The sequence below is a fragment of the Drosophila sulfurigaster genome, chromosome X, assembly GCF_023558435.1.
Source record: "Drosophila sulfurigaster albostrigata strain 15112-1811.04 chromosome X, ASM2355843v2, whole genome shotgun sequence".
NCBI lineage: Eukaryota > Metazoa > Arthropoda > Insecta > Diptera > Drosophilidae > Drosophila > Drosophila sulfurigaster.
In genome coordinates this window covers 10,020,500-10,040,434 of record NC_084885.1, presented here as the reverse complement: position 1 = coordinate 10,040,434, position 19,935 = coordinate 10,020,500, and the positions used below count along the sequence as shown (strand labels likewise).

The window sequence follows — 19,935 nt, the reverse complement described above, 5'->3', positions numbered from 1 at the left end:
CCCTTCTCCCTTGGGGAGCTCAACCCTTCACCTCTCTCAACAGACATTTGCATTTGCCATTGATTGGCGGCCAGCTTTTGGCAATGTTACCCCCTAGAAAATACTCTTCTGTCCCCCCCTCGCACTCTCCCTCTCCTCCTCCCACTCTTCCACTCTTTGCTTGCCACTTCAACATTCATTTGGTCTTCCTCTTTGCAGTTTGCGTGCAAATGTGTAAACAATTTACCTGCACTAAATCATTTTGCATTTGTTTATATTAATTAATATTTTTCACCAGCCCTCGTTTTGTTGGCCATGTTGCTCCTCATGTTTATTCTCCTGCCAGCTTTTGATTGACAGCCTTTTTCTCTTCTCTTTTTCACTATTTTCCCCTGGCAGCTAAGACAATCGAAGACCGTAGGCAGTTAGTGCATTCTAAACTGCATTCGGTCAATTTGGAAAATGTCAAACAAGTTCCCAAGATAATCAAGAATTTTTCATTTTTTTATCACTCAACGCATGGTCTTAAAGGTATAAGCTAGGAGGCTGAAAGGCCTCTTATTCTATCTATTGCAATTTAACATTTTGGGGAAACACTTTAAACGACTAAATGATCTTCTATCAATGCACAATGAACCATAAACATACACAGTCTAAAGATTAAAAGTAACACTAGCTAAGCGGTAAGAGCTGGGAGGCTGAACTTTTGTTTTGTAATTCTAAGTCTAAGTACCTTAAGTCGACAACATTATTAAAAAATACTTTGACTGACTGATTTACTCACTCAACATACAGTCTCAAAGGTATGAGCTTGGAGGCTTACGTTTTTTTCTTCCAAAATTCTTATTATTTCTATTATATACTAACATTTTGAGGAAACTTTTTAGGCGACATTCAGACTCACTTCCTAAAAGATTTATCAGCATTATGAGCTAAGCAGTAAAAGCTGGGAGGCTTCTCTAATCTCTTTAAATCACTTGCACACTTTTTATCTCTCAATGCAGCTTCTGAAAGGTATGAGCTAGAAGGCTTAAATTGGTTTTTTCTTCCAAATTTCTTATACTATCTATTGCTAAGTACTATTTTGAGGAAACACTTTAAACGACTGCCGGACTCACTTACTAAAAGATCTATCCGCGTTATGAGCTGGAAGGCCTTCCTATTTCTACTCTAAGTACATAACATCAGTAATTTGCATTTTTATGAAATACTTTAAGTACTCAATTATCTTGAAATGTACAGTCTAAATATTAAAACCAAGCAGGTTATACCTAAGGTATTTTCTTTTCAAACTCTATTTCCATCTATTTCACTGACTGACTGACTTACTTACTAAAAGATCTATTAACACACAGCCTAAGCGGTAAGAACTGGGAGGCTGAAATAAATGTTTGTAGAAAATACTTAAAATAATTGGCTTACTCACTCACTTAACTAAAGGTATGAGGCAGAAGGCTTTAGTTGTTTTCTTTCAAAATGATTTTATCCACCTATCTTATCACTTTAACTCACTGTCGGAGTGACTAACTGATAAATTTGTCAATGCAATTTTGTGAATAATAGAAATTCATGAATTCATGTATTTAGAAAACGTTTTAAAAAAAATACACAAAATTCATCATGAAGCGGATTTATATATGATTTATTTATTTTTTTTACTTTTTTCTGGTATATTTTCAAAAATGCCAAATACATATTTTGGTATATTTTTGTATATAATGGTATATTTTAGCAATAATACCGCCTTACATATGCGGAATGCTTTAATTTAGTATATTTGGTTCATCTTAACAATAATACCGCGTCGCATATATAGTATATCAAAAGTTATAATTTAGTATTTTTTGTATACTTCAACCTTAACACCGCTTTCACATTGTTTTGCTTTATTATTTTTTTAATTGTTAAATTTTTTTAAATTAAAACATATTGGAAACTTTTAAAAACGGAAATGTCATTTGATATAAGCAGGAGACATTTTCTATGTTAATATTAAAGCAAATAAATTAAATGTGTTTTTTTTTTTTGTAATTATATGAATTCAAATAGAATTTGGAAAAGTGATAGAAATGCGATTCGTTTGAATACTTTATTGATTTTTATTTTCTCACTTTTGTGTTTGCCTTTTTAATGTTTAATGCTTGTCTAATCGAGTGACAATTTTCTAATCAGCTGCTTGCTGTTGACCTTGGCCGCGACACACTCTGTGAATAGAGGGGAGGGAGGGAGGTAGAGAGAGGAGAAGTAAAGTTGGAGGAGAGTAGATACGGGTTTTTACATGCAACCATGAGGCACGTGGGGATTACTCAACAAACACAAACACACACACATGGAGATATTACGCATACGCCACGCGGACACCGCAGAGCAGGCATCGGACAGTTGTTCTGTATATATGCTATGTATATATAACCAATCGTGTAAGCACGACATTCCCTGATGACCTCATTCCTTCCCCTCCGCAACAGCAGCAGCAGCGTCTTGCGTCACACGCAACGCAGAAGAGGAAAAAAAACGTAGCTGAAACGAGGATGAATGACATTATTTATGTAAGAGAAGGGATGCGAAGGGAAAGGTAAAGGGATAAAGGGCAAGCGAAGTGCGTTGTTGTTGCGTGTTTGTCTAAGGAGGACACGAAAAATGGCAGCCCCAAAAGGAATGGAAAGGAAAGGAAAGGAAATGCCAGCAGTACGGTAATGTATTAAATTGTTTGCGGCACACGCGGACAAAGCAAGCTTAAGGGAAGCGTACAGAGGTGGTGGAAAGAGGGAGGAAGAGGTGGCGCAGCAAAACAAAACAAAACAAAGCAGCAGCAACAACCCTTAGACAACGTGGCATGCGTTGCGGTAGGTTAGTTTATTCCTCAGCACAAAAGCACATTTTGAAGCGTGGAACGTGAAACGTAAAGCGTAAAGCGTATACGTGTTTATTTTGTTCGCACCCCCCTCCCCGCTGTATTATTGATGCCCTTGCTTTTTTATATTTTTTTTGGGGTAGGTCGAAAGCAACGCATAACGTATAAAATAATAATAATAATAATAAGTAAAGAGGAGCGAGGAGAGAGAGAGCTGCGCCTATGGGAGAAAAGCAGGCGACGTGTCGGACTCGCAGCTGGCGCCATTTTGTTTTGCAAACTGGCACCTACAACCCCCAAATGATATGTGCACCCCCCTTCCTTCCTTGCAGCAATCGCTGGCTGCAATTGCTGCATTGTCTGACTGCGCAAATGACATGCATGCAACGAGTGCTGCGAGTCCTGCGAGTCAGTCCTCCTCAAACACAAAATGGTCGACCGGCAAATGCTAGAATTGCAAGAGCTTCCCTCCTCCCCCCCTGCACCCCCTTGCACCTCCTTAGCCACCCCTAGCATGTGGCATCTAGCAGCTGCGGCGCCGGCAGTCGACGCCTACATGTCGGAAATGTTGGCATGTCCTTGTTGTATTTCTGCTCTAATATCCTTTATAGCAAAAGTGCTTGACGTAAATTGACTTGTTTTTACTTTTGACTTTTAAAGCGATGCCTCGTCTTCCCTCCCCCCCCCCCACTCCTTCGATGTTGCATTTGTTTGTTGTTGTTGTGGTTTCAATTTGGATACAGGATACAGGATACACACACACACACACACATACAGAGAGCAGGCAAAACGGAAGGCCGTTTAATATTTATTTTATGCATTGCACGACTCCACCGAGCACTTTGTTTAGCTTTGAGAGCACACTTCTAATGGCCGTTTTATGTGAGGAGAGGGGGGAGGTAAGAAGGATAATGGCTTCTACACGTATGCCGTTAGAAATGTTTTACAGGTGCGAAACTGTCAGTAACATTATGTTATGATATGCCAGGCACATCGATAGCACAGCGACATCCGGCCAAGGAAGCCAGCGAATCGACTTTTCTGCCTTCTGCCTTCAGCTTTGTGCTTTGTGCTTTGAGTGCCAAAATGTTGTCGATGACAACACACAAACAACAAATTTAATGGCAGCGGCAACTAATTTGGCTATTTGACTGCCACAATGCACACCATTGATTGATTGATTGACTGATTGACTGATTGACTGATTGATTGATTGATTGAGTGACTGATTGCCTGACGTTTTGATTGACTGATGGCGCGACTGATATTCAATCAGTTTGCATAACTAAAACGCAGTCTCGATTCACAGCGCAGATAAATCGGAAAATAGATAAATCTGGGCACACTGAAGTTAAGATCACAGAGAGAGAGAGAGAAAGAGAGAAAGGGAGAGAACTTGTGCATATCGTATGCACAGTGACCAGGTTTTATATAAGAATACATAGAGCTGGGCACACTGAAGTTAAGATCGGAAAGAGAATTTGTGAGTAGCTTATGATCCACTGAGCAGTGTGACCAGATTTAATATAAAAATATAATAATCCGGGCACACTAAAGTTAAGATCATAGTGAGAGAGAGAGAGAAATATACGGAGAACTTGTAAGTAAGAACAGAGAGAAGACTTGATTGTGTATATGCAGAGTGACCAGGAATACAGAAACCTGGGCACACTGAAGTTAAGATCAGAGGGAAAGAGAGAGAGAGACAGAACTTGTGCGTATCGTGTGAATTACAGCGTTGATTGTGCATGTGTAGTATGATCAGATCTAATATATGAATATTTAAAGCTGGGCACTCGAAAGTTAAGATCAGAAAGGGAATATGTGAGTAGCTTATGATTCACAGCGCTGATTGCGTATGTACAGTGTCACCAGATGTTATATAAATATTTATAAATCTGGGCACACTGAAATTAAGATCATAGATAAAACTTGTGCGCAGCGTGTGACTCACAGTGACCAGACTCAATCAGAATCTATAGAGCTGGGATACTATTAAGATTAAGTTAAGATCAGAGAGAGAGAAAGAATTTGTGCGTGTCGAGTGAGCCATGAAATATTTGGTTTAGCCTATAGATAATACTTTTCTTAAGATCATTGAATTGTATTTGTTCACATTTATACTATAAGAGTTGTCTATTGTCAATGACTATTTTATGAATCATATAACATACAACATAGCACAATATAAGATAATTCAACTTTATACATATAATAGAACAAGTAAGAAAGCTACAGTCGAGTGTGCCCGACTGTGAGATACCCGCTACCTATTTTGAATGAACACATTCTTAGAATTCCTAAAATATACCAAATTAGTATTCCGCAAAATACTAAAAGTATACAAAAGGCTATATTTGGTATATACTAGCTACAGTACTACATTCAAAATATAACATAAAGGTGAAAATATATCAGATTGTCAGCCAAACCAATTAAAACTCGATTGCAGTAGGCGTTTTTTCCAAACAAAAGTATTTCCTAAATAACTTTTACAATTTTTATTCAATTAATAACAAATTTAATCAGGAATTATAAATACTCTTATTATTATACGTATCAAATCGTAACTATAAAAACATGACATAAGAAAAACAGAATTACAAAATATATGACAATATTAATTAATAAATTGAGACTCGGATATTATTATTGACACGAGAATGTTGCCTTATTTATAGTAAATGTATATTTAAAATCAATGCACTCAAAGTGCTGATAATTAATATTAAACAAAGAAAGAAAGCGACGCTCTAAAGCAATGCTTTACCTTTGCAATACAATTTATTCAGAATAATAATTCTCTCTCTCTTGAACAACACACAAGATTACTCAGCAAATGTATCTGAAAACAATGTTTCATTGATAACTTACTTTATTATTATTATTAGCTAATAAGTTGAGCTCTTAAAGAAAGACTTTCTTAAGTCTAATCTTCAGTCAATTTAAGTGAATTGAAGCCATTGCTTTTTACATCAACGTTGAGTCAAAGTCAAGTCTATTAACTAATCAGTTCTCCCATTTGAGCGGGAAAGAGTGTGTGTGTGTGTGTGTGTGTGTCATGGATGGTGCCTAGGTGCCTCCAAGTATGCAATGCCAAATGGCTTGCCAAAGGCTGGGCACACGTGTCGTATGCGCAATATGTAATTTCGTTGCATTTTATGCGCACACACTTAAGCTCCCCAATAATAAGTGAAGGACATGTCAAGCGGGGTGGGGTGCGGTGGCAAGTGGGGGGAGGGAGAGCAAGCCCAAAAGCAAAAAAAGAACTGAACAGAGTTTGGCATAGGCAATGTGGAAAGGGGGAGTCTAAGGGAAGAGGATATTTGTGGGCGGAACAACAAAAGCCAAGGCAGCCAAAAGAGCAGCGACAACAAAGGACACAACACACACACACACACACACACACAGAGGGAGAAAGGCGCCCACGAGCTGGCGTGAAAAATAAAATGTCAAAAGTGTTTACGTTGTCTTCTCTCGCTTTCCCTCTCTCTCTCTCTCTCTCTCTGACTCTATCTCTATCTCCCCCCGTCAAATGCATTTTTTGCACTCGCCCCCTCAGACTAGTTTTTGTTTTGTTTTGTGTGTCTGCTATCTATAGTATAAAAAATTGTTGCAGTGGACGCAATAGAGAAAGAGGCAGAGAAAGAGTAAGATGGAGAGGGGTTGAGGGAGGGAAGGGGAGGGAAAGAGGGGTGGCAAGATACGTGGGCGGCCAGCATTCATTATATGCAACAACATCAAATGTTGTCGACGTGGCAAAAGACGCGACGCAGGACGCAAAACGCGACAGCAATAACACTAAAAAAACTAGCAACAACAACGAGAACGAAGAGCAGAAGCAGCAGCAGCAAAGAAGAAGAAGAAGAAGATTGGGCCAACATCGCATCGGGAGCTGCAAGGACTTTGCCCAGGCAAATGGCAAATGGCGACGACGGCGCACAAAAATCGACGAACATTTTTTGGCAAGCAAACAAAAATATTTTGCACTGAGCAGCCGTAAAGCGACACAAAATAAATGGAAAAAACAACACACACACTTACACAAATGATGGGGGGAGGAAAAGGAAAACAACAAGAAAATGTGAGGCAAAAACGAAAAGCGAGAAACAACAAAAAAAAAATGCAGCCAGCAAAGAAAACCCAACATAAAACTAAATAAGTAACAAAGAGTGCAAAAAGCAAACGGGCAACGCAAACGCCAGAGATAACCGAAAAACAAGATGTTGTCAGGCTGCGAAACACCGAATTCGCACATACACTTTAGCGATAGTGTTGAGGTAAGAAACTATCGATAGTATATATTATTATATATTATATTATGCATATTATCAAAATCATAATATCTTAGTAGTGTTGTTATCGATAGTAAGCACTCATTCCGCTTGCGATACACTAATTTCAGAGTTAAGAAAACTTATTGTTATTATAAACCAAAAACAAGATGTTTCAAGACATCGAAACACCGAATTCGCACATACACTTTAGCGATAGTGTTGAGGTAAGAAACTATCGATAGTCGATGGTAATTGACTTTAACTTAGAGTAAGCTCTTTTTATACAATCAATTAGTTAATCATAGTCCTATTTTAGTTGAATATATTAAAAAACTTACTTGCATACTATCGAAATCATAATATCTTAGTAGTATTGTTATCGATAGTAAGCACTCGATCCGCTTGCGATATACTAATTTTAGAGTTAAGAAAATTTATTGTCATTATTAACCGAAAAACAAGATGTTTCAAGGCATCGAAACACCGAATTCGCACATACACTTTAGCGATAGTGTTGAGGTAAGAAACTATCGATAGTCGATGGTAATTGACTTTAACTTAGAGAAAGCCCTTTGTATATAATCCATTAATTAAGCATAATCACAATTTAGCAGAATATTTAAAATAATTCAATTGAAAATATTAAAATTCATTTCTATCTCAGTATTGCTGTTATCGATAGTATGCTTTCGATTTTTTGCGATACACTAATTTCAGAATTTATATTTATACATCGAAATCAAGATGTTCCTAGGCATTCCCACATCAAATCCTCACATACTTTTTCGCGATAGTTGCGAGCTGTAAAGCTATCGATAGTCGATAGTAATTAGCTTTAACTAAGTAAGTAAGTTTAAGTATGTAAGTCTTTTTATACAATCAATTGGTTAGGCGTAATCACAATTTAGTAGAATACATTACATAATTTTGGTGTAAATAATTAAATTGATTTATATTTTAGTAGTACTGCTATCGATAGAATTCATTCGATTATTTCTGATAGTGTAAATAAAGTTTATTATTATTGTTAACCGAAAAGAAGATATTCCCAGGCTTTGAAACACCGAACTCTCACGTACACTTTGTCGATAGTTTCAAGGTGAGAAACTATCGATAGTCGATAGTAATTAACTTTAACTTAGAGCAAGCTCTTTTTATACAATTAATTAGTCACAATTTAGTAGAATATATTAAATACCTTACTTGTTTATTATTCAATTGTTTTATATCCCAACAGTGCTGTTATCGATAGTAAGCATTCGATTACTTCTGATACACTAATTGCAGAGTAAAGAAAGTTTATTAATATTATTTTTAAAAGCAAAAGGCTCTCAAGCATTGCTACACATTTTTGCGATAGTTACGAGGTCAGAAACTATCAATAGTCGATAGCAATTAAGTTTGACTTGTACTGCAAAGTAAAGTTATTTTATATAATCAATTAGTTAATCACAATTTAGTAGAATATATGAAATAATTCACTTGATAAAAAAATAATTAAATTAATTTATATCACATTATTGCTGTTATCGATAGTAAGCATTTGATTTTTTGCGATACATTAATTTCGGAATACGGAAATGTTTATTACAATTCTACACTGAATCCTCGTTGACACTTTCTGAATAGTTCCCCGAAAATTTAAAATTAATTTTAAATTCAAATAATTTAAAATCATCTACCCTATTTCCTCTATATAGATAATACTTCTTTTGCTGTGCAATCTAAATATAAATGAATTAAATATTTAATTAGTCATATTATTATTAAAAGCAAAGAGTCTTAGAAAACTCTTTCAAAATTCAAAAAATATTCAAAAGTAAAAAATATTTGGCATTTTTGACTCAATAAAAAAAAAAACAACTAAACATTAAAATAAACCTAAAGTTGTACTTAACAGAAAATCATTTCGTATATCAATAATCCCAAACGAAATTGCAAATTTACAGAGTTATTTGCAGTCAAATTCGCTCTAAAATGATCTCTTTAAAGAGTATAGAGAATTTATTTCTAACATATTGAACGGTCTTGAGAGTGATTCTGACTATTTAAAGACGAATGTCAGTGAGTTTTATAATAAAAAATAATAATTCAGAACTGCAAAGTAAAGTTAATGAATGTATCTGAAATTTCTTCTTTATCCAGTCATCAATGAATCTAGAATTATTGTGTAGTTTATATGCAGATCAAGAAAACATAATTTATAGATCCTGACATAAATTTAAGCTTTGCACAAATATGTGAAGTAAAGAGAATTGCACAACAATGAAATGCAACTAAATTAAAAAGAAAATTGAATTAAATGCATGTAATGAAAGTAAAGTGCGCAAATTAAGAATAATGATGTAAAGAAAAACCGAATTAGTCCAATTAAGTGAATATAATATGTGAAAGAGATATGAAATGCATTTGAGGTTAACCCTCAAAAAACTGAAACTGAAACTCAAAAGTCTTTCTGCTTATTCGCATAATTGAATGGGCATAAATTGAAGTTGCTACCGTTTTATTCTGATTAGAATGGTATGCCAGCTACAAAAACAACAACAACAAAAACAACAACAACTCCAATTCAAAGGTGTAGCTCTAAGCATGTGTGTGTGTCCGTGTGCTGGACAACTTCAATGACTATCCCAACTATGCCCTTTGTTTAACTAAGGGCACAGCTACAGCAACAACAACAACAACAGCAACAGCAAAGACAGCGACAACGACAACGACGTCAACGTCAGCGTCAGCAGCGGCAGAAAAATGGCAGTTATCGGCGCCAATGCATGCGAGTACGCCACGTGACCGGGTTGATGGGGTAAGGGACGGGGGACGGGGAATGGCAGAGCAAGAGGGCGACAACCAAACGGTAACTGAATGAAGGCGACGAACGAAAGCAAACGAAAACAGACGACGACAACTACAACGACAACGACGGCGACGACGTTGACGTAGCCATAGAACATCGCATAGTCATAGCCATAGCCTGTATAGCTGTAGCTATAGCTATAGCCATAGTCATAGCCATAGCTATAGCCGATGCCGGGGCATCGCTGCCCAGGGCCACCCTCAGTGCAGTCGCCTTTGCTTTCGCCTTCGCCTTTGCCTTCGTCGTCGCCCGAGTTTCACAGTCGTTGCAGTAAAAGCAAAACCAAAAACAAACACACTGACTGCATGGCCTGCTGCTCTTCTTGTTGTTTTTGTAGCAGTTGTTGTTTTTGTTGCTGCGTTTGCTTGCTTGAAGGGGGCGATTTTTGCTGCTGCCAGCTGCAGCGTCGCCGTCGCCGTCGCTCGTTTGTTTGTTTCGTTTTCTGCGTTTCAGTTTTCAGCATTTTTTTTTATTTTTTTATTTTTGCCTCCGTTACCTCCACTTGTTCTCTACTACACTTTGCTATGCATGTGGCTCTCCCTCTGTGTGCGTGTGTGTGTGTGTGTGTGTTTTTTGCTTTGCTGCTGTCTTGTTGTATTTTGCAGCTGACTGCCAATTGTTTGGGCCAATCACAACGATGTGCAGCGTCGCATGTGGGTGTGGCCTAAAATGCAACCCCCGCCCTGCCTCCAACCATCCATGCAGCTGTGGCTGCAGGTGGACTGCGCTGCCGTCGTCGCTACCGTTGCTGTTGCTTTTGCTGCTGCTGCGTGTCCAAAAATTTTGCTGTGTTGCTGCCTGCTGCCTGACCCTAAGCCCAATGCATAGCCGTGACGTCGACGGCGATGGTGGCAGCGACGCCGCTGTTGGCGTCAAAGCGTAATCGATGCCAGGCTCCCTTCGTCACACTTTCCGCACTTCTCTTTTCGCTTTGTCGTAATGCGTGCATAGTTTCTCTCTCTCGCTCTCATTTATGTGTGACTCTTTATATGTGTGTGTGTTCTTTCTTCTTTTTTTTGGTTTTTGGGTTTGCAAAATATTTGTTGTTTTCGTTCTTGTTCGTACGGCTTTTTCATTGTTATTTATTGTGCATTAGGAACTCTGCACTTTGCGGATCTTGAATGTAAACAAATTGTTGCTACGTCTTCTTCTTCTTCTTCTTCTTCTTCCTCTTCGAGTTGGATTTCTTTTTCTTCCGCTTCATCTTGCTTGCATTCCATGCCCAGTTGTGTTTATCTTGCATATTTATGGAATGGATGTGATTATAAGATATTTCGTCTGTGATTATTATTGAATAATCGTTCTATCTCTTTCGCACTAGCGCAGCAGAAGAAGAATAAGAAGCAGCAGCAGAAGCAAAACGCCGTCAGACATAACCTCAACTTGACACAACTTTTGCTTAAAGTGTTTTATTTGCCACAAGTTTTTGGGTTAAAATTTGTTCGCGCGACGTCGCTGCAAAAGTTTTCACTTTCTTCGAAGCAACAACAAGAATAAGAAGAAGAAGAACAACAACAATAATAGCGCACAATAAATACTTGACGCCACTTCCTCTCCCTTTTTCTATCTCGCTCACTCTCAGTGTGTGTGTGTGTGTTGAAAGTCAAAGAAAAGTGGAGGCAACAACAACAACAACAACAAAGAGCACGACTGCGTTTACCAACACTACAACATTTAAACTTTAACTTTGCAAATTGGCATTGAGATTGAAGACGTGGCGAGACGATGCACTAAACTACATGTGTGTGTGTGTGTGTGTGTGTGTGTGTGTGTGTGTGTGTGTGTCGAGACGAGGCGAGACAGAGGACAAGTCAAGGTGAGACGAGAAGAAGGCAAATGCAAATGAATTACTGCTGCCCAGCATTCATTCTCCAAGTTTTCTCCCATTTTGAGGTTAGAATGTCACGCAAACAAATGTTTAGCTTTCAAGCGTGTTTGTTTACACCTTTTCAATTTCGAAACTTTGAATTGCTTTTTTTTTATTTACTCATGTATTGTATATTAATTAATATACATCTGTTTGTTTTGTAGTACTTTGTATTTGATTTTATTTTGTTTAAATCTTATTAAGAAAATGCAATTGTTATTTTCTATATTCATACACTAGAAATTCAATACTTCAATACTTCACTTGTTGACATATAATTTTCTAATATATTAAATAAAAACGATTTGAACTTTTCTATAAAGAATTTAAGCAATTAAATTTGAAAAGCAGTATATGAGTGAGTAAAATACATATATCCTCATAAATTCTTTGGACTTCAAATATTATATAACTATTAAGTACAAAGTTACTAAGTTATAAATATTATTAATATTAGTAGTATAATATGAAACTATTCTTGTTTGAATTAATTTATTATTCTTACATATTTATTTGTTAAAATTTCATTATTCCATCCATAATCATATAAATATTAACATAAGAGCATAAATATTACATAAGGAAATCGGTGTTTAATTTAATCAATAATTCTTTAATTCTTCATCAATAAAACATAATTGTTTCTTTATTTGTTATCTTAATATTTAAGCTGCTTAATGTCATAGAAAGACTTACACACAAATTAATGAATAATTAAATAATAAAATGGAAATAATTGGATATTTATTATAATACCTTATATAACATATATAGTTTGCAGTTAACTTATAAAGTCAGTATTTAAATAGTTTGTACAAATATCACACTTTTAAGTAAATTCTTTCTCCTTATAATTCAATTATATTCCTATTATATGAATCTATTCATACTTAAATAAATATTGTTTACTCGTATAATCCGTTATAATTTACACTTCTGCTATAAATCTTTCTTGCAAATAGAATCTCACAACTTCAACTTAAAAGCATAAGGATTTATTAATTTTTAGAAATTCATTTCTTATACTAAAGAATAATATAAAATTTTTAAGTTTTACTCACTTTTCAACAGCTTCAATTTCAGGCTATGCATGAGGTTAAATTTAAACTTAAATTTTAAATTTATTTCAAGAACTAAACAAAAAAAAATGCAATTTTAAACAGCTTAAATTTGGTATATAAATACACCTTAAACTTAAGCTTGAATTCAAATTGATTTCAAGTTTGAACAAAATAAATAAATAATAAATATTCACTTTTTCTAATTTTCAACAGCTTTAAAGCTTAAATTTAAACTTAAATTTCGAATTCATATTGAGTACATTTTTGGGAAGCTTAAACTTAAGCTGAAAAGCTCAATTAGCTGGAAGCAAATGAAGTATTATATTATACATATTTCATTTCATTTCATTCGATTCTTGTTTAAAGTATTTTCTAACAAGTAAGAAAGCTACAGTCGAGTGTGCCCGATTATGAAATACCCGCTACTCATATCGAATAAAAGTAAAACAGTGCGGTAATATTCTTAAAATATACCAAATTAATATACCACAAAAACCAAAACCTATATTTGGTATATGACTACATACAAAATATACCATAGAATACAAAATATACCAAATTTTCAGTCAAGGCTTCTCAAATAACTTCTAACAAACGGACTTGCCAAAAGTTTATTGCTGATCAAGAATAGATAATATATAGACAAGGAATCAATTGAAATAAGGAGGCATTGCCAAAGGGTTGCAAAATGTTTTAAAAAAGAAAAAAGTAATGCGAAAGTTTGGCGCTCATTTCCCAAAAAGAAAGAGAGAGAAAGAGAGGGGGGAAGAGGGAGAGAGGAAAGAAAGTGCGACATACATTTGTTGCATACATTTGCGAGGCAGGAAGCAGCATTTTATTTGCAGCTATTTTGCGCACAATTTAATGCTGTTTTTATGCATTTAAACGAGAAGCACCAGCTGCAAGTGTTAGTGTGTGTGTGTTTGTGTGTGTATGTGTGTTAGTGTGTGTGTGTGTGTAGAAGACAGTGCAAGTTTTCAGTGTTGGTTGACAGTGAAAGTGCGCACACAATGGCAAACTCGGTTGCAGCAGCTACAGATACAGATACAGATATAGATACAAATACAATTGCAGATGCAGATACATAGAAAAGTAGTGGGGAAGAAGAAGAAGAAGACGGAGACGGAGTTGCAGCATCTATCGCCAGCGTCATAAGTAGCTGAATGTGGCTCGTTCCACATGCCACATTCATCGTGCAAAGTTTTCAATTTCACTTTCAGCATAAATATGCTGCCTGCCACTTGCCACTTGCCACATGCCACATGCCACCGACTGCTGTTGCTGCAGCGCATTATGACCCACTTAAGTGGCTTTATTACGAGGTTACAAACTTTGGGCCCAAACACACACACACACAGAGAAAGAGAGTCTAATACAAATGTATATCAAGCATATGCATATGCATCTCTCTCTCTCTCTTTCACTCTCACTCTCGCTGTCTCGCTTACTCGTTTTGGTTGTGTGTGGCACAAAGTTTTTAACTTGATTTAATGAGTTTTAATTGACGCCGTTTTGCCAAGTTTTTCAAGGGTGTTCATTAACTTTGTTTTGCCTGCAAATTGTTCCTTTCCTTTCCTTTCCTTTTTGATACTTGCTAGTGTGTGTGTGTGTGTGTGTGTGTGTGTGTCAGTGCCTGTCGAACTGTGCCACATTCTTCTGCTGAGAGACAGACAGTCAGACAATTGCCAATATATATTCATATAATAAAACTGTCAATCAAATGCAATGCAAACACAATGTGCTAAATGTGGCATGTATATTGCACAGACGTACCACAGGTGTGGCAGCAGCATGTGGCATGCAGCAAGCAACAACAACAACAACAACAAAATAAATAAACGGGCCACGCAGACACACTGTCAAAGTGTTCACCCAACAACAACAACAACAAACTTTGCTAAACCTTTAACTAACAGTCAAAAAGTTCACACAACTTTTTCCTTTCTCCTTCAACTCCTTTCGAGCGTCAGTTGTCAGTTGTTCTTCTTCTTCTTCTTGTTGCTCTTCTTCTTCTTCGTCTCCTCCGTCTTCTTCTTGTTGTTTTTTTCAAGCAAACTTAACTGAAAATTAAGCAAAGAATTTGCAGCTCAACTTGCGCTTAGTCTAACAACATAAAGAGCTAAACGGACAAATTGTGTTCACTACAATAAACATTTTAGGAATTCCATAATTTTAATAACTAATTTGGTAAATTAAACACAAAAGAATACTACAACATGTTATTTATTATGAAACAAACATGAATCAATAAATCAAGAAAGTATATATTGAAAATTACAAAAAATATTTTCGAAATTTCACAAGCAAATTCGATATTAATATTTAACTAATTTTGTAAATATAATATAACACATTTGGTTAATAGCAAAAGCAGTATAAAATATTTCTTTAAATATGAAACAAACCTAAATAAAAATTACAAGAAAATAATCAATTAAAAATTACAATACAAATCATCGAAATTTCCCGAACAGATTCTTTACTAAAATAATTAACTAATTTGGTAAAGCAAAAGAAATATACATCTTTTTTTTTTTTTAATGCATATAATAATTTAAATAAAAATAATAAATTGAAAATTTAAAAAAAAAATTGTTCGAAATTCCACAAATTCTTTTTTATTTTTTGATTTAGTTAATTCGACACATTAGAATAAAAGCAAATGAAATGTACAAAATTATTTTTTTTTTTTTAATTATCTTGAATCTTAAATAAATAAATATTGAAAATTACTACACAAATTAACGAAAATTCCCAAACATATTCTTTATTAATAATTAACGAATTTGGTAAATTAAACAAATTTGGATAATAGCAAAAGAAGAATTCAATATTTTTGAATTATAAAACAAACTTAAATAAACAAATTCAAGACAATAATATATTGAAAACAAGTAAGAAAGCTACAGTCGAGTGTGCTCGACTGTGAGATACCAGCTACCCATTCTGAATAAAAGCAATATATTTTGCGGTATTATTCTCAAAACGTACCAATTATACTACAAAAATACTAAAAATATATTTTGGGGTATTGTTAAAATATACCAAATATACTAAAACACTAAAAAAATATACCAAATGGTATATTTGGTATATCGATATAGTACCTCATTCAAAATATACCATAGACGGCACAATATACCAGATTGTCGGCTAAAGCAACTAACACCCCTAGTAAGTAGGCGTTTTTGCCCATACAAAAGTATTTCTTTAATAACTTCGACAATTTTTATCTGATCGCAACCAAATTTTCAGGAATCATAACTACTACAGCAAAAATTATAGAACTATCTCTTATAGTCTCTGAGATCCAGATGCCTCCTTCTACCTGTCGGAAGGAAGTTATAATACCCTTCTACCCTATAGGTAGCGGGTATAATAAGCAAAATATCGAAATCTCTACAGTGCTTGTGGTTAGTTCCAACAAATATATTTGAGCATTGAATGCTGTTTGATTGCAAGTTATATAGATTAACATAAAAGTGTTAAATTCTTGAGCATGATCGCTTTGCAATCTCTGGTTATGTTCTGCGATCATCTAACTACAAGGACGCTGCAATGACATAATTTTAGAATTAAAAAGCAAGAACATCCTAGGGACTCGGTTCGACAGGAGGCAGGCGTTCAACAAATCTCGATGGAATGCCCAAAGTGATCAACTCTTGGCGATCGCGACACTTGAGGTCGTTATAGTAGCTGTATGCTTCCCAGGCCAATTCACTTAGCTTCGGCACCGTCAGCCACATCTTGTAGAGTCCCCTCACACTAAGACCCTTCTCAACATCACCGATGACGAACAAGCAAGCGTTCCTCATCAGGGCGGTCGGTGAGATGTATGCGGGTAACGGTGTACGGGCGGTGAGAAGATGCGTCCACTTCATGGTGCACAGATTGAGCTTCCATATGTCGGAAAGACTTATGTCGGAAACATAGCCAAGGAATAGCGACCCCAGGCCACCACAGATGATGGCTTCAATGTCGCCGTTGGAGCAACGTCGCTGCACACATGCAAACTCCTGACGTGCCCTCGGATAGCCTTCGTTCTCCGCTAGCATGCGGTCATCGGGCTGGGTGTGATGCTCAAGCCAAGTGTGGGTGGTCAGATTGAAGCTGAGAATGTGCTTGAAGTCGTGAAATTGCATATCAATGTCGCCGCCGCCTAGACAATAGATGAACTTGCCATCGGTGATCACTTGGTGGCCAAAGCGTCCCTTGGGAAAGTCGAAGCGATTGTTCTGCACCTGCCACAGCCTCTTGTGGAAATCGTAGCGATGCACATCGCATACGGGGATTAAGTTCAATACGCCACCAATCACGTACATAAAATGCTGATGCGACACATATGCTGCACCATAATCTGCCCTCGGCAGAACGCCTTTGTCGGCCCGGAAAATCGCATTTGTGCCATCGATAGAGTGCACCACAAAGCCATGTTCGATCATTGGATATACATCGTCGGCAAAGTAGATCACTAGCTCATTTCCGCCGGTGTTCAGAAATGCGTTTATCCTCATGTGTTGGAGCGCGAGCATATTGTGCTTGAAACCCTCATCCAGTTTCCAGCGATTTGTTGCTGGAGTGTAGCTCCAAACCTGATGATGCCGGTACGATACCCGATTGACATCGAAACGAGGATAGCTGACAACCGTAAGCAAATTGAAGTTACGTGCCACCAGATGAAGACGGCCTTGCATTCTGGCACTAAAAATATTGGCTTTGGACGGGCATTCGATCAATTGCTGGCACTTAAAGCTGTAACGTGGCACGCTCTGCGACATGACTGCCCAATTATCACCTAACAAAAAGATTTCGTCGCTGAACGAATTAGAAGTCGCATAAATCGTGCCATCTGTGTGCATGGAATCGCTGTCGCCATCGCTATCGTTTGAAGCTGGAAGGTTCACAACATCCTGCGGCTCCAGCGCTTGCAAATCCTCTTGTAAGTGACCTCCCAAGAGCATTTCCAACTGCTCCTCCTTTGGTTCATCTTCGAAAAAAATGTCCAACGACAGTTCCGGCTCTTCCAGCGTCTCCTTTACTTTGCGCTCTTGTTCCATTATGCCAATTCTTCGATTCGACGCTTTTTAGTTGATCTAGAATGTTTTAGTCCTTTGAGAAGACATACTAAGCAAAATAAAATTCGAGACTCACCATTCAAAGCACGCCGTTTGTGTTATTTTCGGGAATAGAAAAGTTGTCGCCAATAAGTTTATTGAATCACTAAGCCGATCACTTTGTTCGTAGTTGTCGTTGATTTTGGGGATGCGGAATTATCAGAAGCCAAAACCTTCTTTTCAATTTGCAACTTACAAGCGAAATTAAATGAAACACATTTACAGCACGTGCTCAATTTTAGTGCGTGAGCGTTTTAAACTTATTAGAGATGCACAAACATCGAATGAGACATCGATGTTATCGATGTTTGCCAATCGATGGTTTGTGGGCCACCATCGATGTTTTTCACACAACTCTGGGCTTGGTGGCGGCAAACAAATAAATTGTAAGTAAGAGAAGTTTTCCATTGTTTTTCTATAATTAACTAAATATTTAATTCAATATAGGGTTTCCAGTAGACTTCTGCATGAATGCATCCAAAACGTCAAATGAATCATTTATTCTAAATGTGGGCACACTCTTATTTCTGCACAGTATATTTGGGTGTGAGTGGGTAGGGTAGTATTCTTTGTTTTGATTGACAGTGTTCTCACTCATTCCATAATCGTACAGCTGTTAATGAGTACAGCAAAATTGGTGTGCAGCACAGCAGTCAACACACTGTACAGTGTTTTGGTGTGCAGTTTACTTACTGTACAGTGAGTGAAACTTCATGACTGGTACATTCACACATATTACATATAGTCTCGGCTGTTGACGCTGATCAAGAATATATATACTTTATAGGGTCGGAGATGCCTCGTTCTACCTGTTACATACATTTCCTGCCGGCACAATGTTATAATACCCTTCTACCCCATGGGTAGCGGGTATAATTAATCAGATAAGAATATAAGCTTTAACATCAAGTTTCTTTTTCAGTATAATAATATACTAACTACACTTCAACGTTCTATTATAATATCTAGTTTTTTCAGTATATTAAAATACTAACTATAGTTAAACGTTCTATTGTAACATCTAGTTTTTTCAGTATAATAAAATATTAACTATAGTTAAACGTGCTTTCAGGATTGAAAAGTTAAGCATAGTTTTTACAATTTGATTCATTTGCAGCATAAAAGTATTTGAAATATAGCCAATTATAAATAAATATTCTAGAAATTAGTTAAGGTAACTTTTTGGTATTTCAATTTACATTACGAATACTGCGAATACTTTGTATCTACAATCTAAAAATCGTATATTACGTATCTAAACTTTTATTTTAAAATAATTCTGTATATGTAAAAAGGACAATTATAGATTGTTTTTGTATTTCAATATTAATATGTATATATGCATTGAACAGCTAATGGAATAGATTTAAAAAGACAAATTTACAACACATTTTTTTTTTCAGTTTTTATTATTTAAGTAAAACATATTCTATACATATTTTTATAAATGTTAAATTAAAATAAGAAAATAGTCTATCTGATAATAGCTAAAATTTAAGAATTTTATGTTTTAAGTTCTCTGTTATCGGCTTTGGTTTTCCTTTTAATTTAAATGAATAATTATAGAAAGTTTGTTTTCAGTAAGAAGTCAAGGTTGCATCGTTGAAGAATCTTCAGCATTATTTATATATTTATATAGTAAAGTTAATATTAAATATATATAATGCCGAAGAAGAACACTTTATAACACGTCAACAATGCAACCTTAACTTATTACTACTACTATTATACTTGGTCTATAAGAACTGTTTCTCTGATATTTCACTTTTCGCTTGCTTCCGATTCTGAAATTCTTCTTTATTTTTGATACTTTTGGATATGGACAATTTATTTGAAATCCATCATTGCATCATTTTGAAGTCGCGTCGCCGTTGTTTCATTTTTGTTTTTTGTATTTTTGCAAATTGATTTCAGTTTGAGGACACATGA

General features: G+C 36.0%; 2 protein-coding genes across 2 annotated transcripts in view; both read right to left on the bottom strand.

Moving 5' to 3' along the window:
- LOC133847205 (ubiquitin-conjugating enzyme E2 N) overlaps positions 1–19,935 on the bottom strand; it is a 152,553-nt gene that overhangs the window by 80,330 nt on the left and 52,288 nt on the right. The window lies entirely within an intron of this gene.
- Positions 16,303–18,262, bottom strand: LOC133847778 (kelch domain-containing protein 10 homolog). Its single transcript, XM_062282999.1, has 2 exons — positions 18,044–18,262; positions 16,303–17,985 (listed from the first exon to the last, which is right to left on the bottom strand). Exon 2 carries the CDS (start codon positions 17,947–17,949, stop codon positions 16,486–16,488), a length of 1,464 nt encoding a protein of 487 aa, XP_062138983.1. The 5' UTR covers positions 17,950–17,985; positions 18,044–18,262; the 3' UTR covers positions 16,303–16,485.